The sequence below is a fragment of the Giraffa tippelskirchi genome, chromosome 5 (genome assembly GCF_054371585.1).
Source record: "Giraffa tippelskirchi isolate mGirTip1 chromosome 5, T2T-mGirTip1v1.2.pri, whole genome shotgun sequence".
Lineage (NCBI taxonomy): Eukaryota > Metazoa > Chordata > Mammalia > Artiodactyla > Giraffidae > Giraffa > Giraffa tippelskirchi.
Genome location: NC_137279.1, coordinates 50,468,272 through 50,495,079, shown reverse-complemented (window position 1 = coordinate 50,495,079; position 26,808 = coordinate 50,468,272). Strand labels below are relative to the sequence as shown.

General features: G+C 36.6%; 1 protein-coding gene across 1 annotated transcript in view; it reads left to right on the top strand.

Annotated features, from left to right (window-relative positions):
• Positions 1 to 26,808, top strand: part of DNAH14 (dynein axonemal heavy chain 14) — a 377,211-nt gene that overhangs the window by 235,222 nt on the left and 115,181 nt on the right. The window contains exons 45-55 of the mRNA XM_081491559.1: positions 945 to 1,103; positions 2,378 to 2,513; positions 4,090 to 4,151; positions 5,322 to 5,506; positions 7,061 to 7,189; positions 10,276 to 10,413; positions 11,399 to 11,566; positions 12,973 to 13,143; positions 16,590 to 16,757; positions 17,927 to 18,019; positions 24,146 to 24,343. Coding sequence (XP_081347685.1) covers positions 945 to 1,103; positions 2,378 to 2,513; positions 4,090 to 4,151; positions 5,322 to 5,506; positions 7,061 to 7,189; positions 10,276 to 10,413; positions 11,399 to 11,566; positions 12,973 to 13,143; positions 16,590 to 16,757; positions 17,927 to 18,019; positions 24,146 to 24,343 — 1,607 coding nt within the window. The remainder of the gene's footprint in view (positions 1 to 944; positions 1,104 to 2,377; positions 2,514 to 4,089; positions 4,152 to 5,321; positions 5,507 to 7,060; positions 7,190 to 10,275; positions 10,414 to 11,398; positions 11,567 to 12,972; positions 13,144 to 16,589; positions 16,758 to 17,926; positions 18,020 to 24,145; positions 24,344 to 26,808) is intronic.

Sequence of the window (26,808 nt, the reverse complement as noted above, 5' to 3'; positions counted from 1 at the left end):
GAACATTGGTGAGTATTTTATTATACATTCATTAAATACAGTGTTAATCAGAAAAAAGTCTTTAAGGTTATAGAAGGATCTCTAAAATTACACTAAATTTTTAAAAAATTGCAGAATAGTATCCACATATTGAGAATTCGGTAACTAGGACATAGGTATGAGAAAGAGACCATGTGTGCATACCTTGGCATACCATAGTTTTGAATTGTGTACCATGTGAATGTATTAATTTTTAATTTAAAAAGGAGTAAAATGAAAGATGAGGAAGTGAGGCTATGTAGTATTTAACCCTTTTGAGGGTTTTGGCTGTGTAATAGGAAGCTATGGGATCAAGAGAGATTTGGTTTCATTTGGGGAGTGTGTGTGTGTGTGTGTGTATGTGTGTGCGTGTGCACTTTATTTCACATGAAATTGGCCATATTCAACTGATTTTTAGTAAGAAAAATATCAATTTTATATAGTTCAATCACTAAAAAGATTGGCGATACAAGCACATGTATGTTTATACAATGGAAAATTCCAATAGAAAGGAGGGACTGATAGTGATGAGGGGGAAGGGTTACCAAAGAAGTGATGTTGTTAAAAAAAGGATTTCAGGAGTCTTTGGCAGGAGAGTTGTTTTCATTTGTACTGGAGGGAAAGTAGAGGAGACACTTACTTTGCATATGAGGGCACTTTAGTATGTTTGGTGGTAGAAAAATCAGAGTTTGTATGTGGTGGACTTAGAAATGTGTGTTGTGAGTTCACCAGCCTAAAGTATGAATGAAAGGGAAATTTTCTGAGATTAGCAGAGGTGCCCAGGCGTTTGCAACAGTATTGGCTTATATGTATATATTTAAATTGTTCTATAATGTACAGACTTTTCCAGAAAATATTTAGTATCGAAAAGATGAAATTAACTTTTATTTATAGATCATGTAAAACTTTTAAAAAAATTTTAACAGGAACTTCAATACTAGCTGATCCTCAAGGATCCAGTGAAAACCTCTTGAAGATAACAGAATGTGGAGAGAGCATTAATTATATTGCTACTAGAGACACAACATGCCTTTCTTTTCTTGTAAGCCTTCTTTTAAAGAATTCCTGCCCAGTACTTCTCACAGGTATTAAAAATATTTAAAGATAATTTCAGAGTTAGGAAGAGCTTAATAGTTATGTAGTCCAAACATTTTATTTCACAAGTGGGAAAAAATATGCCCTGAAAAGATTTAGTACCTCTTTCAATATACCTTCTTACTAACAGTGTATGAATGCCCATTTCCCCAGGTTTGCCAATTTTTGCTAGTCTCTTGACTCTTTGCAACCACATGGACTGTAGTCTGCCAGGCTCCTCTGTCCATGGGATTTCCCAGTCAAGAATATTGGAATGGGTTACCATTTCCTTCTCTAGGGGATCTTCCCTACCCAGGGATCGAACACACATCTCTTACATTGCAGGCGGATTCTTCATTGCTGAGCTACCAGGGAAACCCTGTTTGCTAATACAGAACATTATAAATCTTTTTCCTCTTTTCATTACCTTCAAGGAAAATTCCAGAAGTAGAACTATTGGATTAATATAAGTATGACCTCCAAGTCTCTGGGCTAAGGTCCTTAGAGGGCCATTGGCATCACTGATTGATTTACTTCAGTTTATACACATAACTACATGCAAGTCAAAAATAAAAAGAAACTGCCTGATTTAAAAAAAAATGTGTACACATAATTCCTTAACCCATTGTTAAAATATTTCAACCCTTTACCATTATCAAAGGAGAAATTCAATACAGATTTTACTCTTTCTTAACATTTATTTCAACCCATTCAGTTTTCTTTTCTAAGTTGCTATTGCCTTTCACCAAAGGCAATAGTATCACTTTCCCAGGTCTGTATTCAAAATATTCAGGCAAAATGAAGCTGGAACTCTCAGATAATCCATAACTTGCCTCCAATTTGGTCAATGGAAATTCTTAGTTTTACTTATTTGGTAAATTATAAAGTCATAATATTCTGTTCTGTTGCGGTAAATCGCTAGTCACCAAATTTGTCTCCCAGATTGGGTTGGCAAAAAATTTCAGGGAAAATTAATTTCATGTAGTAGTTCTGCTGTGCTGTAAGCAAAAAGATTTGCCATAGATGTAAATGAACATTAGATAAAAGATAATTATTAACTCCTAATCTTTTCTTTTTTAAAAGATATAAATAATTCAAATGATTTTGAGAGGTTTACATACTACCTTGTTTACCCATTCTTAACTGCATTTTTAAAATGAAAGAGAAAAAATACAGTTTTCATGCAATTCTCAAATAATATCAAATGTTATTGTTTCATTTTAATATGTTAGCACCTATTCCTTTTCTTGTATATAAATCTAACCTAACATATTTTTTCCCTTAGGAGACGTTGGAGTTGGAAAAACTGCTGCCATTAATCAAATGCTTGAAAAGTTAGAGGGCTCAGGAGCATTTGATGTGAAATATGGGTCAATTTTAGGAGAAGTCCTATTATATAATGAAATTAAAAAATCAAGGTTGTATACATTAAACTCTAAATTTGATTTGTCTGGTAAAAACATAGTTTGCCTTAATGTATAAAATGTACCTTATTTTAAAGAAGCAAACCCGTTATCTGAAAATGCAGAATTATTCAAAAGAGAAGTGAGAAGAAAATCTCCACTTTTACAGAGTATTAGCAACTAGATTAATTTCTTTAAGTGAAAATTTCATACATTTATTTTAAATAAAAAACTAAATTTAAGATCTCAGTTTGTTCTACATAACAAAGTACAATTACAACCTATTTTCCTTTCTGGAAAAATGCAACTAAAACATACAAATACGATGTTACATATATCTGGGGTTTTTGTTTTTGTTTCTGTTTTTTTGCACTAAAAATAAACTTCCATCTTATCAAATATAAAAAGTATTTGCTACAAAGAACTTTGTCATTCTGTGTGCCTCTTCCTGAGGGAAAAAAAAGGAATGAAAAAGAAATCTAAATTGTGCAAATAGAGATTGTAAGTGTTTTAAGTTGATTCTGATTCTGTTAAAATATTAGAGAAGCCCAACATTGTTTGAATTGAATAAGAAACTGAAATTGTGGAGAGATTCATATCGGACCTTTCCTCTAATCGTGAGTCTCATATATCCAACGACCCATGTCACATGTATACTTGGATATCTCATGAACATCTTGACATTAACATAGCCAAAGTGCAACTCTTGATTTCACTTGCAAATCAATTCTTCCTCCAGTGTATCTCGCTGCAATAAATGAGACCCAGTTATTCAAGCCTGAAACCTACAAATCATCTTTGAATTCCCCTTTTTCCCCTCACCTGCCCATCCGCAATAACCTGTCTGATTCCTCCCAACCCCTGTGTCCCCATTTTCCTCTGCTGCATAGCCAGTCTTCTATTAGTCAAGTCTGTGCTGTCTTCAAAATGCATCTGAATTCCTCTGCTTCTTTTTATTCAATGCCACTTTTAGTCCAAGCCACCATCATCTACTTCTCACACTGATGATTTTGGAATATTAATAGTATCCTTCTACACCTAAATGAGGCCTTAAAAAAGCAGAGAACTAATTTTTGAAGCATTTAATACAATATGAATCTTTCCTTATCTGAATTATGATAATCAAAAATAATGGAGTCTGAAAAAATTGATTTTACTATATGTTCAGTATTTAAACTGAAGTGACCATAAAGAAAGATAACATTAAAAAAAAAAGAAACCCCTGAAGACAAAACCAAAATAAAGGTGAATGGGCCTTTTGTTGAGTGAGCCATAAGGCAAAATGCATTTTATAAAGGAATAAGCAAGTTAATGGCGTACTATCCGTAGAAAATATCCTATAGCCTGGCATTTTAAGAATTTGTTCAGTTTGTCTTTTAAAAGTAAGCCCATGTTTTTGTGAAATTCAAGTATCAATTCTAATGGTAAGTAATTTTATCTTTCAAAGTGTGAACAGAAAAAAGTGTATAGTTGTTTCCTAGTAAGCAATAAGAGTAAAATCAGCCAAACCCTGATACTTTCATTATATTTTGTTCAATTGGCTACTATGGTAAATAAGCTAATTTTCAATCCTTAAAACATTTTATTCCAATAGCTTCAAACAGAGTATCAGCATCTTGCTTTCTGAAACTCATAAGACAGCAACTGGAGGTCTAGGTATGTATTACAGTAGTTTTAAAACCTTCCTATCTCAATCATATGCCTATCATTTCATACTGTCAAATATCTCAGAATAAAATTTTCAATTGTTAGTTTGAAATTTAAAACCTGAGAAACATCCTCTATCATCTCAAACTCTTCTACCCTACTCGAAAGCTAGAAAGAATGCTTATGGTAGAGGGGTACTATAACCGCCTACCAGAAAGCCAGTATCCTGGCTCATCAGTGGAAGCAGACTAAGTCTAGAAGTAACTGAAAGCAATATCTGTCTATCCTGCTCTTTAATGCTTTCAGAAATACTACAGTAGAAAAGTTGTGATTCTATAGCAGTTCTCAAATCGAGCTTCAGCAGCCTCAGCCTTAAAAATCTGATTTAGTATTGTGGGGAACAGCATCTCTGTTCTGAAGAGGAAAAGATGGCTGGTCCAGAGATAGCTATAGAATGGGAAAGGGAGTCTGGCCCTCAAATTCCTGCCAGAAGAGTTGTTTGGTTTTGTTTTTACCAAAATAATCATCCATCCCAAATAATCCTTCTAGATGATGCTCATTCAAGGAATGTGTCCTAATTTCAGTGCCTACATGCTGCTTTTAGAGTTTCGTGTGTAATTTTGTTATAAATATAGTATGTTGGAAACCTAAATATTTTAAAAGCAGAGAAAGTTATATGTGTGCGTTGTGCATAAATAAAAACAGGGTTCTATGAGTTTTTATGGGTTTCCCAGGTGGCTCAGTAGTAAAGAATCCGCCTACCAATGTAGGAGACGCAGGCTCGATCCCTGCGGCAGGAAGATTCCTTAGAGTAGGAAATGGCAACCCACTCCAGTATTCTCGCCTGAGAAATCCCATGGACAAAGGAACCTGGCAGGCTACAGTCCATGGGGTTGCAAAGGGTCGAACACACTGAGTGACTGAGCAAACATGAGTTTGATACTGTTCCATTTGACTGTGGTTGCAAAGAAACACTCTTAACCACACAAAAGTAAGGAAATACTTGGAAACATTTTATAGTTGGTAGATCTTCTCTCACTGAAATGTCCTCAGAGTAATTTCTTGAAAATGACAATAGTAGAGTAAAATTATGTGATTTTCATATTTTTAATAACTTAGTAAAGTACAAATATTCTGAAAGTATTCTAACTTGACCTTTTTCTATATGTGGCATCATAGATAAGATTACTAAAAAGGCAGAAGTTAAAACTGATGAAAGTTCATTTAAAAATAGTAATAAAGGAATTATAGTCTCTGCAATAAATTTTAACATCAATACATCAGCTGCCAAAACTAAGGAGATGATTCTTAAGAAGTTAGTAAGAAGAACTAAAGACTCTCTTGGAGCACCAAAAAACAATAGGGTAAAACATCTCCCATACCTGTTGACTAATATGCTTATACTACTCAAGTGATAGTGACTTATTTTAATTAATACTAATATATGGGAAAAGACAGGTGTAACTACACTCCTGAACATTACTAGAAAATGCACTTTATAATGGAAACTTTGGTTTCCAGATCAATATAATTCCATTTACAACATGAAGAATTGTACTGATTCAGAATTGTTAAGGCCCAAAGAAGCTACTGGAATCTGAATTAAATGTGAGTAGATAAGGCCAGAAAATGAGTTAGAAGTCAGTGACCTTTTACTGAGCACATTTTTTTCCAAAAGAAAGGGAGAGAACTTTGTGATACCCACAGCATCAAGGAAAGGTACTAAGAGAATAGCTTTGTTATAACTTGGACAACTCCTACTTTCTTGAAGTGGTACTGGGCCTTCCTTATTTTTATCGTCAGTTTGCTTGGTGCATTACCAACTGTCTACTTGTTGAACCAAACCCTCTGTCACAACTGAAATTTACAATCATTGAGTCCAGTCATTTCCTAAAATAAGCTGAATGTCAAGATTCAGGATTGACTAATAAGAAAACCACATGGGGGCCCTTAAGAACCCCTGAGTTTAACCCCTGTGCCCATCAATTTTGAGAGCTTTTATGGGTTTGATTCAGATTTCCCTTCCTTAATTTTAACTGAAGATTTAAATAAATTTTATGAGTCTTTACTTAATTGGGTATGTCTTAAGGATTTTGAAAAGAATAATAATTGGTCAACCTAATCACAGAAATGAAAAATGCAAGTAGGTGAAATTTTGGTCATATTGGTTTACCTATAATCACCCAGTTTGTGATAGAGGGCAAACAGAGTATCTTACCCAAAAAAAGATGATATTGATATGATTGTTACAAATTATGTAATTAGATAATTCAAAATAAATGGCTGTCTGTATTTTTTAAATCTTTACTTGTTTTACAAAAATAAATGCAATCTAAAGGGGCTAATTCATGAAGAGATAATTAATACAATCAGTACACTTAAATGCATAATAGTTTCAAAGGTAGAAAGTAACACAGGCTTAAAAACTGGAAATGTACCTGACTTTTCTACTGGTTGCCCCTGACAACAGCATTTGCAGCAGAATTTCAAAAGTCTAGTTCCAGATAACAATTTTATTCCTAAATCAGTACACATGTTAAATAAATAATGGAATACCTAAAACAGTGCATTGCCAATAGCAGGCATGCAATAGGTAAATACTGCATGAATAATATCCATGTTCTTGTGTAATAGCCTTGATAAGATTACTTTGTCCACCATCAAATACATTTCTAACTATAATTAGATATAATTATTGGAAGTCTATAGAGAATGTAGAATTTCCACTATTTTGAGAGATTACTGTTTTCTAAAATCATATCTTCAAAAGAGAATTTGGTCATCTGCTTTTTAATAGAAAACTACACGTCATTACATATAATTTTCTTCTTAGCATATTCTTAGCATAGCATATTTAATATTCCTAATTCATAAATCAAGTTTAATATATGTTTTTAAAATCTTTTGTCTTCCTTAAGATCGTAATTTTTATTGATGATCTGAATATGCCAGAATCAGATATGTATGGAGCACAGCCACCCCTGGAGTTGATCAGACAATTGTTGGATATGGGAGGAATTTATGATACTGAAAAAATTGCTTGGAAGGTACAGTTTATATTAAGATTTTCTTCATGTTAAATGTTGTTACTTAACAATAAGTTAAATGTTTCTAACAATGTTGAGTGAGTTAAGCAAGATAGAGGGATGGGATGGGGAGGGAGGTGGGAGAGGGGTTCAGGATGGGGAACACATGTAAACCCATGGCTGATTCATGTCAATGTATGGCAAAAACCACTACAACATTGTAAAGTAATTAGCCCCCAACTAAAATAAATAAATTTAGTAAAAAAAAAAAAAAAAGAAAATCTAGTCAGATGGACAGAAAGTTGAGATCTTAATTTAACAATTGTAACTACATCTTGCAATTCAGCACAAGTCTATGGATTCACAGAAATTCTACTTTTAGTGGGATTAAATCTTAGTAAAAATCGCAAGTATGTCCTATAGGTTTGGTTTCTGAGTCAAAAAAATGCTCACTCACTATTGTTAAACACATTAATAGTTAATCAAATTTTTCAGTGCCTCAGCAACTATTGCATATGAGAAAAGCTAGTGAAAATGTGGCTTAAGAAATACATTCTTAATCTCTATGTAAGACTATTCTGCATCTTTATTTTCAAGAACATAAAGGATTTTCAGACTTTACATACAAGGTCAAAAAAATTCCAAAGAGATATTTTTATGTAATTATTTTTGGTTCATTGAACTCAATCAGAAGGGTTTAAATGTTTTAAAAAGTAAATGTACTTTTCTCCTTATTTGGTTCCTTTGCTGGAAACCCTGGTTTCTAGAACTAACTTTATCATTTCAACTTCCTGGGCCTTGTTTCCTCATCTGTAAAATTAGATGGTTGTTTCATGTCTCAGATAAACTTGGGCCTAGGATCCTGGCTGACTACACTTGCTGGTGAGTGACATCAGCTCAGATAACACTCAAACTGTCTAAATCAACCATCATCCCAAGGCAGAGAGAAGAATGGAGATTCAGCCCCCCAGAAAGAATCCAGGAGACTAGAATAAAAAAAGGCAAGAAATGGGTGTGAAATGCACAGCCTAAAGAATTTTCTTGAAGTGACATGAAAATAATGAGGCAGCCTCTTAATGGTATTTCTAAGGCCTTGGGCATGAACATATGCAGGGGAAAAAAAAAAAAACTGAAAAGGCCCCTTCATGTATAAACTGTATTATTTCATTATGATTCCAGCTCTACAATGCCATGTTGTAATATGTCAAAATACTATGTAAGCACTCAAGCTTCTTCTCACCCAGCAAATCCTGTCTTCTCTACAGACACATTCACCGGGCTTTTCTCATTTCTCACTTATTACCAGAATCCTTTTCACTAGCCTCAGTAACATATTCTTTATTTTCTAATGACTGGTTTTTAAGGGGAAAAAAAATGGGCTATTTCCAGATGACATTTAGAAGGCCTCCTAGAAGTAACATGTCTTGGAATTATATTTAGGATGGGTTACTTCTTATATGCAGAGTACATCATGCAAAATGCTGAGCTGTACTCTGGCATTACAGTTTCACAAGCTGGAATCAAGACTGTCTAGAGAAATATGAACAACCTCAGATATGCAGATGATACCACTCTAATGGAAAGTGAAGAGGCACTGAAGAGCCTCTTGATGATGGTGAAAGAAGAGAGTGAAAAATCTGGCCTAAAATTCAACATTCAAAAAAGTAAGATCATAGCAGCTGGTCCCATTACTTCATGGCAGAGGTTGGGAAAAAGTGGAAGCAGTGACAGATTTTACTTTCTTGGACTCCAAAATCACTGCAGATGGTGACTGAAGCCATGAAATTAAAAGACACTTGCTCCTTGGAAGAAAAGCTATGACAAACCTAGAGAAAGGTATTCAAAAGCAGAGACATCACTTTGCTGACAAGAGTCTGTATAGTCAAAGCTATAGTTTTTCCAGTAGTCATATACAGATGTGAGAGCTGGACTATAAAGAAGGCTGAGCTCCGAAGAATTGACGCTTTCAAATTGTGGTGTTGGAGAAGACTCTTTAAAGTCCCTTGGACAGCAAGGAGATCAAACTAGTCAATCCTAAAGGAAATCGGTCCTGAATATTCATTGGTAGGACTGTTGATAAAGCTCCAATACTTTGGCCACCTGATGTGAAGAGCCATCTCATTGGGAAACACCCTGATGCTGGGAAACATTGAGGGCAATAGGAGAAAGGGCCAACAGAGGGTGAGATGGTTGGATGGCATCATCGACTCAATGTACATGAGTTTGAGCAAACTCTGGGATATAGTGAAGGACAGGGAAGCCTGGTGTGCTGCAGTCCATGGGGTTTTAGAACGTCAGACACCACTTAGCAACCGAACAACAGCAACAACTTCTAAGAAGACAGACTATTAGACTATTACTGTCATTGATAAGGATAGAGTAAAGTGATAAGGTAAGGTGATTAATAGTTAATCCCACTAAGGAATCATAAGTATTAACAAAGGAAAAAGTATAGGAGACCCCTGGAAGTTAATGATGATTCAAGAAAGCAGGTTTGCTTAACCACAAAGCCATGTAACAGAAGTGTGAGACATGCCCCAAAACAAAACAATAAATTGTTGATTCTGAAGACATGTTTCTCTGTGCACACTAATAACAAAAATATAAAGACAAGGTGACATTATACCAAAATCTCAGATGATTTACCATTTTTAGCATAGACCACCTTTCTGCTGATTTGAATAGTGCCATGACAGTTCCATTTTCACCATGTAGGGACAAGAAAACTCCCACACCTGATGTGGAGGAGGAACTGATGGTGGTAGCTTGACATCTACTCAAGAATGAGGAAGAACGTGGTCTTTTCCCACTCCCCACTTTTCCCTTGATTGTAATACTATAGCCTACTAAGTTCTGGGTGAGGCATCGTCCTGCCCACCTGCTTATTAACCTCACAAGCATCCTATTCTAATAAATCACTCTTATCTATCACTTTGCCTCTTGTTAAATTCTTTCTGCACTGAGACATAAAGAACCAGAGCTCCTCAGAGCCCCCAAGGTGCCTAAACATTAAAAACCTTTTGTCCTTTTGGAGCTGGGAAATGGGTATATATGTTTCACTTTCTATAGATACATTCAGTTACTCTTCCTTTTTACTCTTCCCACAGAATATCCAAGATCTCTCTCTAGTTGCAGCTTGTGTTTTTCCAGTTAGTAGGAGGTATATTAGCCCACGTCTGCTCAAACATTTTTCCATCCTAGTATTGCCTCATCTCCCACAAACTGCCATACAAACTATTTTCCAGGTAATATATCTAATTTATTTTCTAGTAAAAAACAAATTTGATTCTATAGTATAAGGGAAAATATTAGAACTTCAAACCACTAATAGTAAGAGAAAATTTTCTTAAGGGGGTGGATTTTTTTTCCCTCTGTATTTTCTGGCCTACTATTATAAATTGTCTCTAAATATCAAAAATGTAAGTTATTGTGCGTAAGAAACATGGGTGGGGCATGTTTAATGAATGTTTAAAACAAATTCCAAGTCTTTTTTCTCAGAGATTCTAATCCAGTATATCTGAGATGGAGCTCAGCAATCTGCATTGCCAACAAGTACACTTGGATTTTTGCTAGTATTTGTTTTTTTATTTCCTTATAGGATAAAAGATTGAGAGAAGAAATTCTGAAATACCTTATTAGAAAATGCCTCAATTTGAAACCTAGTTTGATTAGAAAAATATATCATATGTAAGATTACTAAATTATTCAAAACTAATTATGTCTTTTTCTTTTTTATAACATAAAATTTAAAGATTATTTTCTAAAATCTATTTTTCAAAAAATACTTAGTAATTCTACAGGTGATCAATAATCTACACTTCAAAAAAACCTGGTATAGAATATATACATATACCAATCTTAACAGATAATAGTTCTATCACTTTATATGTCTTCTAGTAGCATCTCCTGGGCAACAAGGATATGGAAGAATTTTCAGTATACTTGTATTATACACACACGTGGAGCATCAGTTGTCCCCAGGGAACACATAACACAGGCCTCTAAATCTTACACCAAACTAGTACTGATTGAAATTTTCCTCAGTTCTCAACATCCAGAATGTCTTTGTGCTAGTCTGGCATCTGTTTAAAATGAATTCTGATTGCTAACATTTTAAACAAAATTGATCTTCCATTAGAGCATACACATCTCCTTTCTAGTAGGGATTAACTAAAAATAGTCTGTTCTTAAAAGTTTGGGCAAACTAAATTAGAAAATTTCTCTTTAAAGGTTCACTTGGGAATGTATTTCTCTATCAATAACTTCGCAACAGAAGTTCAGAAAACTAAGGATCAAATAATATCTTGCTCTCTAGCTGTATACTATCAAGTATGTCAGACTATGTTACCAACTCCAACGAAATGTCACTACATGTTTAATCTTCGAGATATATTTAAGGTTTGTTTTAAAATTTCATTCTCTAAACTTAAGTTTAAAATTCAACTTGAGAAAATGCAATTTTACTGAACTGACTTTCTCTCTCTCTCCGTTTCCCTATTCACTAATACTGTCAACACTTAATGATTAGAAGGGGAAAAACAGAGCAATTCAAGTTGATTAGTTTTGCTGTTAGCAGCTTATCTTATAAACCAGTTAAAAAGAATAATTAAAGTAATTCCATGCAGAGAATTCAAAGATAAAACCTCTAAGACTGTTAAAAAGTAAAGCCAATCTACTGACACCAGGTTGTGGTGAATGAAAGTTTGTAAACCCATGGCTGATTCATGTCAATGTATGGCAAAAACTATTACAATATTGTAAAGTAATTAGCCCCCAACTAAAATAAATAAATTTATAAAAAAAAAAAAAAAAAAAAGAAAGTTCAGTGTTCATTGTAAGGCGCCATACAAGGAATCCGAGACAACTAGTGCTCAAGCAGCTCCAACTCCCCAGAGGGTTTCAGCCGAGGACTTTCAAAGACCAAGTGAGGGAGGGAGTAGTAGGGTCTATGATCAGCTCGTGCACAATGCTCTAATTGGTTGATGGTGAGGTAACCAGGCCAGGTCACAGGGGTTAGCATTATCAAGCCTTAAGCTCCAATAGGTCTGGGGCCAACGTCCTCCTGGTCATCAGTAGTAAATTATTCTATTTGGTGGGGGTTTTAGCATCTGTGTAAAAATTCAAGAATTGTGCATCTAGGTACTTCAAAGAGGAGCTAAAGCAGAGAATATGAGGGAGGGGTCTGTCCCTGGAAGGGGACATACTGGCCAAGATTCTCATCAGGGAAAGAAGTGACAAGGCTGTAACGTAGACTTTGGTTTTGCTTTGTTTCTAAGAGTTTATTGCAGTTCTCAGACAAATGAAAGCATGTATGCATTTCATACACATGCTGAATTTTCACAAGCCTTGCTTTTACACCAGAGAATGTTGGCAACAGTGCTGATTTAGTCAAAGAATTTTCTGGATTAAAATGTTAAAAAAAAAATCTTATTTTGGTTTGCTTTTTATCTCCTTGCTATGGAACTTTAGCCCAAAATACCACATGTATTTGAAATGGGCTATAAATTTTTTAACCCAAATTGACAATCTTAGAACATTAAGAAGCATCACTTATCTCCAGCAATCCTGTGAGGAGTTTTTGAGCCCTCTCCTTCTAAGGGTGACACTATACAAGTTTTCTCTGATTTATAACTTGTCCATCTCATCAGAAGTTCAGATTATCACTTGTAGGAATTGACAATCCTTGCCTGGGATTATTGCTCTATTTTTATGGAAACATAAACCTGCAAAAAAAAAAAATGAGGATTTACTTTGCAATCTACCTGATAATGGGTTTTTAATTGTTGTTTTTAAATCCCTAACAGCTTCTTCTAGGTTTGCTCCTAGCTGACAAGTTTGTTGTTAACTCCAAAGAGATGGCTGCTCTGTTCTTTGTTCATGAAGCCACCCGAGTGTTTCATGATCGCTTATTTGAACAAGCTGAACAGGTGCTTTTCTATCAGATTCTTTCGAAAGAACTTGAGAATTATTTTCAGGTAAAATTATTATATTTAAAAAATTTTTGTAAATGGTGTCTTGAGCAAAAGTGTTGTTTTATAAACATCATCAGACATTTCTATGATGTTAACTAAAAATTATATTAACCATTCCATTTTTTACTTGCAAATGTCTAAATAATTATAGGTTTGGAACAATTGAAATGATAAGGTCTTGATGCCTTTACTCATGCATTTGGCCTTTTAAGAGCCTTTAAATTGCTCATTTTCCTCCAGGACTGGCAGACATTAACATTTTGACCCCTCATCCCTCTCCAGCCCTTTGAATGTTAGTTTGTGCATGCTTCTCTAGTCCAGGTCACAAAGGAAAGTGCTTCAGTAACTGATTCACTAACAGTTGTAACTAAATGAAGTGGTGAGCTCAACTCCATTACTCTACCTCTCTGCTAACTCCTCTCAATTCCTTTCCAAGGATACTGGTTCTTTTCTTTTTTCTCTTCTTTGGTGGTGCCGGTTTCTCTCACCCTATTCATAGCACTATAGGAAATAAAATAAACTCAAAGGTACAACTTTATTTACAACAGTGAAGAAGAAATCTGGAATACAAACTTTATACATAGAGATACACACATGCACGTAAGCCCAGCATACAACACATATACATATATGTAAATCTCTGTCTTTATGTCTACATACATTTGTATACACATATATTTTTTTCCTTTTATCTTTTGGCCATGCCGTGTGGCATGTAGGATCTTAGTTCCCCTACCAGAGATTTAACCCGCACCCCATAGATTGCCAGCATGGAGTCTTAACCACTGGACCGCCAAGGAAGTCCCCATATATAGTTTTTAGATAAATCACAAATTCAGAAATCTTTTAAAAAAGATTTTCTAGACACTCATCATTACTTTTCTTTAATCCAAGTTTTCTGCTCTTCAGCCTAGACCCTTCTTGGTATCATCATTCATGTTAATCCGTAACACTTCTGCCCTCCAACTTTTTAAACATCTGGTAAAATAATCTCTTCATTAAGTAGTTATCTCCACATCCACCAACAGCTCCATCTGCTTATCCAGAATTTCTCAGGGCTCTACCTGGTGTGCAGTTCTTCTTCTTGTCCCTCTTTGGGGCTACTCTTTGGTGATGCTTCACACTCATCTTACTCCTACTTTCCTTCACACAGGCAGTAGAATCTCCAGTCCTTTCTTTTCTCACTTTCCTTCCCTAACAACCTGAGAAGCAGTTGAATACAGAGGTTACAAACACAGGCCCTGCCCAAGTTCAAAGCCTAACCATTCCATTTATGAGCTATGAAACCTTTAGCAAGTGACCCCTCTGTATCTCGGTTTCCTCATCTCTAATGAAAAGGTAGTAATTGTACCAACTTCATAGGACTGTGGTGAGAATTAATGGCACTAACTTGTGTAAAGTGTTTACAATGGTTTCTGACACATGATAAGTGCTCAGTAAATGTAAGCTATCATTGTATTAAAAATAACCAGATCTTATATCTACTGTTCAAAGACAGGCTGATGGTTTGGCAGAAGGAGCCTGAATGCTAGAGTTAGACCTTGTCTTGACTTCTAAATCTGTCTCATATTACTCTGGGTACTTCATTCTCAACATGAAAAACCATTTGCAAAACCATTTCCAGTCTTCCTTCACTGCATTCTATGTACTACCCTGATGCCCCACCCTGGTGTTTCCTACCTCAATACTGACATTATCATTCAAGCCTCCATCCATGTCAGAAATTTGAGCCCCTCACCTCACACTTTGGCCAGTGCAGAATGGTCTCTGTTGTCTCTTCCTTTGTTCATATAGGTCCCTTCTCTTGGCTCACTCCTGACCATCCTTCAAGATTCAGCTCATGCATCCTCTCCTGGTGGTCTTCTCTAGCCTAAATCACATTCTTTCCAGGTTAAATGTCTTTGTATTGTCATAGGACCATGGGGTTTTCCTATCCATAGAACTAATTAGAATGTAATTGCCTATCTCTTTCTCTAACCGATGAGTTCCATGAGAACAAAATTGTTGATTTTTATCTGCACCTAAATCTCCAGAGTTTAACATCCTCCCTCACCCCTAGCTGTTACTTGATAAATTCATCTGGGATGAATGAATAGATAAAGGAATGAATGAAGGAATGCAGAGACTTTGCTAAAATAACCATCTAAAGAGAGCTTATTTCTGTCCTGGGAGAAGATCCTAAATTCTTGCCTTATACATTCCAACTGCAATTTAGTTTTAAGACTTTGCTAGACCAAAGAACAGATGTAGAGGCAGTAGAAAATGAGTAAGCAAATACTCAGGGGAGGCAAGTCTTTCCCTAGTAGGAGTTAGTCCCACAGACAGCAAGAACAGCTACAGTATCCCCAAATTAAAGAACTATTATCCAAACCTACTTTAAAACCTTAAGGATGTAAATTATTCCCGTAAGAATTTGGTTTTATACAATACCATTTAGTCACTTGTTTGACTGGTTGACTTTTTAAAAAGTAAAATGTCATAGCTCTAATTACAGTTAACACTTACAATGTGCCAGGCACTGTTTTAAAAGCTTTACCCATCATCACTCAATTAAATCTTCATAACATCTCTGTGATTTAAGTCCTGTTGTAATCTTCATTTTACAAATGAAGAAACTGAGGCAAAGTGAGATTAAGAATTTGCCCAAGGTTGCATAGTTAGTTAAGTGGTGGAGTCCTGGCTATCTGACTTCAGATATTCTCTTAACCAGCGTGTCATATTGTCCCTCAACCTTCTTTTAGCCTTTTGCTTAAACAAACACCTGAGAGCCTAGTAGGAATTTCCAGGGCCAGACATCAACTGATGTAAGTTCTGAAACCTACATAGAACTAATGTAAGCCCTGCCTCCAAGCACCTTACAACCTAACAGGTGCAATACATTTCTGTAAGTGCCCATCCACACACCACCATAGAGGGACAAAAGAAGAAAGAATAATTTTATCTACCTAATTTTAGGAAGAGGGAAATGGTCAGACTTCAAAGAATGGGTTAGCCCGTGAACTTGGTCTGAAAGACAAGTCAAGTGAACCAAGAAAGCAAATATGGAAGCTTGCAAATCTATGGTGGTGATTAACAATTGATTAAGGAAAGATTCTCTTTTCCAAATTGTTGGTGAGACCTCGTGGTATCAACATGTTATTCCCACAGCAGCAGTTCTTAACCTAGAGACTGTAGATTCTCAAAGAGTTCTTAAGCAGAACTGTATTTCAGTGTATTTGGTTTCCTTTGCAACCCTTGCATTTTACTATATGTGTTTTAAAATGTTATTCTTATGAGGAGTCCACAGATTTCACTGTCAGAAGGGGGTCCATGGCACAAAAAAATGTTGAGAACCCCAGAGATCTAGATCTACTGTGCTAAGAACTTCTCTGATACAAGTATATTGTTTTAGTTTTGATAATAAGTAAAATTGTGCTATTAACAATTTCTATTCAATCATCTTACAATAGATCCAATGGACCAAAGAAAAACTGATGAATGACCCAATTATATTTGTGGATTTCTTGGATGTAAACAAATCTCATAGAAAGAAGACCTATCAGTATACCAATGACTATAATAAACTTGCCGAAGTACTTACTGAATTCCAAATGAAATTGAATTCGGCATCTTTGGAGGTAGAGACACATACTATACAAAAATCTAAAGAACACTATTTTCAAATATACATTTATCTATGCACACACATATATATAGGCTTCCCTGGTAGCTCAATCAGTAAAGAATCCGCCTGCCAATGCAGAAGACTCGGGTTCGATCCCTGAGTTGAGAAGATCCCCTGGAGAAGGAAATGGCAACTCACTCTAGTATTCTTGCCTGGAGAATCCCCATGGGCAGAGGAGCCTGGTGGGCTACAGTCCATGGGATTGCAAAGAGTCAGACACGACTGAGCAACTAACACTACACATATGTAAATGTGTATGTAAAATCAAACATTTTTGAGATGTATGTATATGTATAAGAGTGAGAGAGATCAAAAAGTGTACCTTTAAATTTTAGCACAGACCAGTAGAAGTGTAGATTTTTATATTGTTCATCTTATTTTGCCTTATTTAAATACAAGGTGCACAACTGATGCGGTAAAATGTTGAATTACTAAAGTTAAGGGAATTAAGAAATGCAAGAAAGGTTGTGGCAACAAGTAGCAGCAATATAGCTGGGACTAATTTACAATTTTCCCATTGTGCTGTGCTTAGTCACTCAGTCATGTCCAACTCTTTGTGACCCCATGGACTGTAGCCCTCCAGGCTTCCCTATCCATAGGGATTCTCCAGACAAGAATACTGGAATGGGTTGCCACGTCCTCCTCCATGGGATCTTCCCAACCCAGGGATCCAATCCAGGTCTCCCACATTGCAGGCAGATTCTTTACCATCTGAGCCACCAGGGAAGTCCAATGGGAAACTACATTCCCATTGTAGTTATGAGCAAAGGTGATTTGGAACATAGACACCAACAAAATCAGATACCATACACTGATTCCCTGAGACTTGTCCTACCCCAAGACAGAGAAATAGAAAATCAGCCTGGATATTGCTGCTTTCCCCTTCAGCCTCTTCCCTCAAGCCTGTGCCCACCTCCCAATCTTGCTCATCAGAATATTGGCAAAAGGACAGTTCTCACTGTGCACACTTATTTTACATAAATGTAAACTAGTTTATTGGGTCTAAATTATTGGATTACCAGATTAGTCATTCTCACTTCTATATCTTGTATGTAAAACCACAATGAACACTTAATTTTTCTATGCCTATAATCACTTTATTTTTTTTGTTTCCCCTGGTAGATTTCTCATTCCTTGGTATTTTTCAAGGAAGCCATAGAACACATTGCAAGAGCTACAAGGATCCTTCGACAATCAGGAAGTCATATGTTACTAGTAAGAATTTAAATTTTTCAAATTTTTTTAGTATGCAAAATAAAAATTAAGGAAATTTAATAAAATCTACTCTGCTTACAGAAATTTAATTTTTGCACACTTTCCATTTATGAAAGCTCATATTCATTGACTCATATGACAAGATCCTTCTCCTCTCAAAAGCACATAAAAGTTTACCAGCTATTTGTTTCTGGAAGGCATTTGATGTGTAAAAACAGTGATAGGTCTGGCACCATCTCTAGCATATCTTCAGTATCAACACAGTGTCTGTGCAGGTGAATCTTGACTTCAAAAATAATACAATTCCTTGAATATTTATTTAGAAAAATGAGTCATTGCACAAAATTTTACTGCTCATGAAGGCAAATGAGGGTTCAGTTAAGTTCAGTTCAGTTGATCAGTAGTGTCCGACTCTTTGCGACCCTATGAACTGCAGCATGCCAGGCCTCCCTGTCCATCACCAACTCCTGGAGTTTACCCAGATCCATGTCCATCAAGTCAGTGATGCCATCCAACCATCTCATCCTCTATCATCCCCTTCTCCTCCTGCCCCCAATCCTTCCAAGAATTAGGGTTTTTTCCAATGAGTCAACTCTTTGCATGAGGTGGCCACATTATTGGAGTTTCAGCTTCAACATCAGTCCTTCCAATGAACACCCAGGACTGATCTCCTTTAGGATGGGTTGATTGGATCTCATTGCAGTCCAAGGGACTCTCAAGAATCTTCTCCAACGCCACAGTTCAAAAGCATCAATTCCGCGGCGCTCAGCTTTCTTCACCGTCCAACTCTCACATCCATACATGACCACTGGAAAAACCGTAGCCTTGACTAGACGGACTTTTGTTGGCAAAGTAATGTCTCTGCTTTTCAATATGCTGTCTAGGTTGGCCATAAACTTCCTTCCAAGGAGTAAGCGGCTTTTAATTTCATGGCTGCAGTCACCATCAGCAGTGATTTTGGAGCCCCCCAAAATAAAGTCTGACACTGTTTCCACTGTTTCCGCATCTATTTCCCATCAAGTGATGGGACCAGATGCCATGATCTTAGTTTTCTGAACATTGAGCTTTAAGCCAACTTTTTCACTCTCCTCTTTCACTTTCATCAAGAGGCTCTTTAGTTCTTCTTCACTTTCTGCCATAAGGGTGGTGTCATCTTCATATCTGAGGTTATTGATATTTCTCCTGGCAATCTTGATTCCAGCTTGTGCTTCTTCCAGCCCAGCGTTTCTCATGATGTACTCTGCATATAAGTTAAATAAGCAGGGTGACAATATACAGCCTTGACGTACTCCTTTTCCTATTTGGAACCAGTCTGTTGTTCCATGTCCAGTTCTAACTGTTGCTTCCTGACCTGCATACAGGTTTCTCAAGAGACAGGTCAGATGATCTGGTATTCCCATCTCTTTCAGAATTTTCCAAAGTTTATTGTGATCCACACAGTCAAAGGCTTTGGCATAGTCAATAAAGCAGAAATAGATGTTTTTCTGGAACTCTCTTGCTTTTTCGATGATCCAGCGGATAAGGGCAATTTGATCTCTGGTTCCTCTGCCTTTTCTAAAACCAGCTTGAACATCTGGAAGTTCACAGTTCACGTATTGCTGAAGTCTGGCTTGGAGAATTTTGAGCATTACTTTACTAGTGTGTGAGATGACTGCAATTGTGCGGTAGTTTGAGCATTCTTTGGCATTGCCTTTCTTTGGGATTGAGATGAAAACTGACCTTTTCCAGTCCTGTGGCCACTGCTGAGTTTTCCAAATTTGCTGGCATATCGAGTGCAGCACTTTCACAGCATCATCTTTCAGGATTTGAAATAGCTCAACTGGAATTCCATCACCTCCACTAGCTTTGTTCGTAGTGATGCTTTCTAAGGCCCACTTGACTTCACATTCCAGGATGTCTGGCTCTAGGTGAGTGATCACACCATCGTGATTATCTGGGTCGTGAAGATCTTTTTTGTACAGTTCTTCTGTGTATTCTTGCCACCTCTTCTTAATATCTTCTGCTTCTGTTAGGTCCATACCATTTCTGTGCTTTATTGAACCCATCTTTGCATGAAATGTTCCCTTGGTATCTCTAATTGTCTTGAAGAGATCTCTAGTCTTTCCCAATCTGTTGTTTTCCTCTATTTCTTTGCATTGATTGCTAAGGAAGGCTTTCTTATCTCTCCTTGCTATTCTTTGGAACTCTGCATTCAGATGGGAATATCTTTCCCTTTCTCCTTTGCTTTTCACTTCTCTTCTCTTCCCAGCTATCTGTAAGGCCTCCTCAGACAGCCATTTTGCTTTTTGGCATTTTTTGCATTTCTTTTCCATGGGGACGGTCTTGATCCCTGTCTCCTGTACAATGTCACGAACCTCTGTCCATAGTTCATCAGGCACTCTGTCTATCAGATCTAGTCCCTTAAATCTATTTGTCACTTCTACTGTATACTCATAAGGGATTTAATCTAGGTCATACTTGAATGGACTAGTGGTTTTCCCTACTTTCTCCAATTTAAGTCTGAATTTGGCAATAAGGAGTTCATGATCTGAGCCACAGTCTGCTCCCGGTCTTGTTTTTGCTGGCTGTATAGAGCTTCTCCATTTTTGGCTGCAAAGAATATAATCAATCTGATTTCTGTGTTGACCATCTGGTGATGTCCATGTGTAGAGTCTTCTCTTGTGTTATTGGAAGAGGGTGTTTGCTATGACCAGTGTGTTCTCTTGGCAAAACTCTATTAGCCTTTGCCCTGCTTCATTCTGTACTCCAAGGCAAAATTTGCCTGTTATGCCAGGTGTTTCCTGACTTCCTACTTTTGCATTCCAGTCCCCTATAATGAAAAGGACATCTTTTTTGGGTGTTAGTTCTAAAAGGTCTTGTAGGTCTTCATAGAACAGTTCAACTTCAGCTTCTTCAGCATTACTGGTCGGGGCATAGACTTGGATTACTGTGATATTGAATGGTTTGCCTTGGAAACGAACAGAGATCATTCTATGGTTTTTAAGATTGCATCCAAGTACTGCATTTCAGACTCTTTTGTTGACCATGATGGCTACTCCATTTCTTCTAAGGGATTCTTGCCCACAGTAGTAGATATAATGGTCATCTTTAAATTCACCCATTCCAGTCCATCTTAGTTCGCTGATTCCTAGAATGTCGATGTTCACTCTTGCCATCTCCTGTTTGACCACTTCCAATTTTCCGTGATTCATGGACCTAACATTCCAGGTTCCTATGCAATATTGCTCTTTACAGCATCAGACTTTGCTTCTATCACCAGTCACATCCACAGCTGGGTATTGTTTTTGCTTTGGCGCCATCCCATCATTCTTTCTGGAATTATTTCTCCACTGACCTCCAGTAGCATATTGGGCACCTACTGACCTGGGGAGTTCATCTTTCAGTGTCTTATCTTTTTGTCTTTTCATACTGTTCATGGGTTTCTCAAGGCAAGAATACTGAAGTGGTTTGCCATGCCCTTCTCCAGTGGACCACATTCTGTCAGACCTCTCCACCATGACGCATCCGTCTTGGGTGGCCCCACATTGCATGGCTTAGTTTCATTGAGATAGACAAGGCTGTGGTCCATGTGATCAGATTAGCTAGTTTTCTGTAATTTTAGTTTCAGTGTGTCTGCCCTCTGATGCCCTCTCGCAACACCTACCGTCTTACTTGGGTTTCTCTTACCTTGGACGTGGGGTATTTCTTCACGGCTGCTCCAGCAATTGTTGGAAATTTTGCCAATACCTTAAATAGAGAAAAGATTTCAGAAGGCTAAATAAAATCCAATGTATTCAACTAATGATATGTCATATTACTATGACTATTTGTTTAAGTTAGTCATTCAAATTATGTTCTCAGATCACAAAAGAATTACTACTGGAATCAATAACAGGAAGAAATTTGGAGTATTCACAAATATGCAGAACCTTTATAATACATTCCTAAATAACTGATAGGTAAAAGAAGAAATCACAAGAGAAATTAGAAAATGCTTTGAAGTGAATGAAAACAAAAACTGCTGCTGCTACTGCTGCTAAGTCGCTTCAGTCGTGTCCGACTCTGTGCGACCCCATAGACGGCAGCCCACCAGGCTCCCCCGTCCCTGGGATTCTCTAGGCAAGAATACTGGAGTGGGTTGCCATTTCCTTCTCCAATGCATGAAAGGGAAAAGTGAAAGTGAAGTCGCTCAGTCGTGTCCGACTCTTAGCGACCCCATGGACTGTAGCCTACCAGGCTCCTCCATCCATGGGATTTTCCAGGCAAGAGTACTGGAGTGGGGTGCCATTGCCTTCTCCGGAAAACAAAAACACAACATACCAAAACAAAAAATAAACAAAAAAGATAACAGCACAACGTACCTAAAGCAGTGCTTCGAGGGAAATTTACTGCTACAAATGCCTATATTTTATTTTATTTTAAACTTTTTATTTTATATTGGAGTATAGCTGATCAACAATGTTGAGATAGTTTCAAGTGGATAGCAAAGGGACCCAGCCTTACACATACATATATTCATTCTCCCCTCAAACTCCCCTCCCATTCAGGCTGCCACATAAGATTGAGTAGAGTTCCCTGTGCTATATAGTAGGTCCTTTTTGGTTATCCATGTTACATATGGTAGTGTGTACAAATCTCAAGTAAATAACCTAAGTTTCCACCTTAGAAAACTACAAAAGAAAAGAAAACTAAGCCCAAAGCAAGCCCAAAGAGGAAGTAATATGAAAGAAAAGATGAGAGAAGATAGTAAAGAATAGAAAAACAGTAAGAGAATATCAATGAAAACAAAACAAAAAAAATGATTCTTTGAAAAGATCAACAAAACTGGCAAATCTTTAGAGGGGATAATCAAGAAAAAAAAGGCAAGAACATTCCAACTATTAAAATCAAGTATTTAATACACCTTGATGAAATGTACACCTTCCTCGAAAGACATAAATTACTGAACTGAAGAAATATAAAATCTGTACTTATATAACTAACAAAAAGATTGAATTAGGAATTTTAAAACTTCCCACAAAGAAAAGCCTAGGGCCAAATGGCTTCACTAGAGAATTCTAACATTTAAGGAAAAATTAAATCAGTCCTTTATAACTCTTTCAGAAAATAGAAGGAATACTTCCCAGCTAATCCATGAGACCAGTATCACCCTGATACCAAAACTATACAGACATCATGAAAAAAGAGAACTACATACCAATATCCTTGTGAATATAGTTCTTAATTTTTTGAATGAAATATCAGCAAACTGAATGTAACAACATATGAATATTATATACCATGGCCAAGTGAGCTTTATTCTAGGGATGTATGTTTGGTTTAACATCCCCAAGTCCATTAATGGAAAAGGAGTGAACTGCTGATGCACACTACAACATGGAGAACCTCAAAACCACATGCTAACTGAGAAGTCAGAGGCAAAAGACTTCTTACTGTATGATTTCATTTATAGGAAATGTCTAACAAAGGCAAATCTATAGAGACAAAAAGCCCTTTAATGGTTGCCTGGGACTGGAGATTAGAAAGAGGATTGACTGTAAATAGGCTTGAGGGATATTTGGGGGATGATAGAAGTACTCTAAAAATGAATTGTGGTGATGGTTTCATAACTCTGTAAATTTACTAAAAATCATTTAATTGTGCATTTAAAACAGGTATAGTCTATAGTTTGCATCTTAATAAACTGTTTTAAAAGGGTAAGACTTTATCATCATTCCCAAAGAGCACTTCTTGGGTGTTATTGCCCCCAGTAAATGGAAAAAGACTTATTTGAATCCTTACAAATGAAGACGCAAATGTTGATAGTCACATTGCAATGATTTATAAGCCTGTCTATGCTATTTTTCCAGATTATCTTTTCAATGCAGTTATTTCATGTAATTCAAGAGGCTGTGAATCGAAAAGATTAAAATATTGAAAGTGTTTGAGTGCCTTATAAGATTTTGATAAAATACTTCATGTTTCATGTGTTTATCAAAGCATTTAAAAATAGTCTTAGGTAGTTTTACTAACTTTCTAGCACATCTAAGTAAGAAACTTTTTATTTCTATTTAGAAATAGAAATAAATGATTTCTATTTCTGAAAGATTTAGAAAGATTTCCAGAACATATATAACAATCATATGCTGGATTTTTTTACTTCCCAAGATTGGAATAGATGGATGTGGAAAAGAAACTTGTGCGACTCTGGCCTGTTATTTGGCAGAACACAAAATATACCGAGTACCTTTATCTCACAATTATGCCTACTTAGAATTCAAAGAAGATTTCAGAAAAGTGTTTATGCAAGCAGGATTAGAAGGCAGCCCCTCTGCTATGATAGTTAGTAATTTGAACCTAGATCAAGTAAGTACTTTTTGTTTTTATTATTTGCTAAAATTTAATATTTATGTGGGGTATTCCCAGATGGCACAGTGGAGCCCTCCAAATTTAATATTTGAAAAGAAAATATTTATCTATGGTCCTATTAACTTGCCATATCAATACTTTTCATTATTTTCCATGCCTATCCAATCATAGCCTATAGAGTTTATAAATTTGCAATCATTCTGTAGATAGTTTTGCATAAGTACCACAATAAAAGAATTTTCTATCTCTATAATTTTAATTGACTAATTGGAAGTAATTTATCTGTGTAACTAAAGTCATTCATTTTACATTAAAACCAGTTTTATAATCTGTCTTTTTAAAATAGCCCTATCATCTGTATCCACTGTCTGATCATGTAATCTACAGTGTACTCTCACAGAGGTTGAGGCTTCTGTTTCTGTCCTTTATCCTTCTGCTCAAGTTTCACCAAAGCTGAGACCTTTCTTTGCAGCTTATGCCTTATTTATACGTAAGCAAAAAATGTTAATCACTCAACTTTAAAAAAATCTATTCTTTTGCCTAAGTTATACCCTTCCACAGCCAAAGCATAATTAGGAATACCACCTCAGATTGTATGTACTTCTTTGTGGCAAAATTTCAAGGGAATATTGTTTATTATCTATGATCCAGAGGTGTATAGATATTAGTATTGTTTCAAACTCCCGTTTTGTTTTTTCTCCTGATACTGGGCCTCTCTCCCTAGAGTTGTATGTGTCTGTTTGTTTTTCATGTCATATTTTGAAAGTAAATCCAAGGGCCATGTCATATCTTCTATTCTCCATAATATCCAGTTTTTCTGCTTTAACTGTATATTCTCCCCTTCCCAAATTTGAATATCCTGCTCCTTGATCAGGTTGAGGTTTCTGCTAGACACTTTCTAGATTTCAGAAGATGTAGTTTCTCCCCTGCCAAGAATGTATTATTCTAATTTAAGAAACTATATTTCAGAAATCCACTGTCAACACTGAATTGAACATGGCTCCCATGTTATTCAGGGGTTTCCCTGGTGGCTCAGCTGGTCAAGAATCTGCCTGCAATGCTGGAGACCTGGGTTCTATCCTTAGGTTGGGAAGATCCCCTGGAGAAGGGAATGGCTACCCACTCCAGTATTCTGGCCTGGAAGATTCCATAGATTGTATAGCCCATGGGATTGCAAAGAGTCGGACACAACAGAGCAACTTTCACTTTCACTTTCCATGTTATGCAGAACTTTAAGGTTATTTCATCTCTTTTCCAGACTTTTTCTAGCCACATCATTACTTTCCACATGAATCCAAAAAATGGTGTTATGACTTTGTTAAAGTTTGTTAACATTTGTTAAGTGCAGGATACCAGATGGTGAGCCACAGTTTAACAAAAGACCACAAGAGAATCTGAAAGAGAAGTTTATTACTCAGGTTCTGCAGGAGGTACACAGCATGCCTTAAGGGAACCCATGGGAAGTCAAGGCAAAGTGCAGAGAGAAAGAGAGGTAGGACCAGGGCACACGCCTTGATTGGGGGTGCAGTGCTTTGCAGTGCTTTTGGAGTTCCCAGGCTAGGGCCAGATTGGTCAATTCAAACCCAACAAGGGGGTTGGTTGGTAAGTTCCATGGTGCTCTCATCTAAGGAGCACATAAAGGGAAGGCTCTGGGAAGCAGGGGAGACTGTTGTCAGAAGGCCTGTTGGAAAGTCATATCAGAATTTACATTTACTTGTAACTCTGTGGGTTGCTATCTAAGGCATATGCGTCCATGAGAGGTATAATATCAGTTTAAGTCCCCCAGCAGGCTGCTTGGCCAAACAAAATGGATGCTGAGGCAGTAATACTATGGAGTAATTTAGCTAGACTCTCAACAAGTAGGCAATAATCAGAGTATTTAATAAATCTTTGGCAGTTCTCCATCATGTCTTAGGTGAGACAGGAAAGCAGTTAGCCCCATGTCACCTCTGTTGGCCTCTACTGGACACAGCCCACCAGTTCTCTGCCCTTTCTCAACTGGGCTGAAATACCAGGTCCCTGTGAGTGACTAAAGAAAACTGTATCTTGAGACATTGATAATGCTAATAATGCTTTTTTGTTAAAAGAAAGCTTGGATTTATTCTAAAAACCAAAATGCTCATACTTTTTTATTACTCCTCTGGTAGACTTTCTTTCATTGCTGCTTCTCCTCTGTTACCTTCCCATTCATTTTGGAGCCCTTTATAGAGATGTTCTTGGTTAAATTAAAATAAGCTGTTGGCCATGTGATTTCTAATAGTTTGTGTAGTATTCAAACACAAAAGTAGAGATACCGAGAATTACTATAAACTGTGTGAAGCAGAGTCCCTGCTCAACTTAATTATTGCACCCGCTCCTCCCATACTTCTTCCCCAGTGCACAACACAGTGGTTGGCATACTGTTGGTATCAAATCTGTTTCCCTAATGTTTGAATAAATGAATGAATAGATGAAGCTTATTT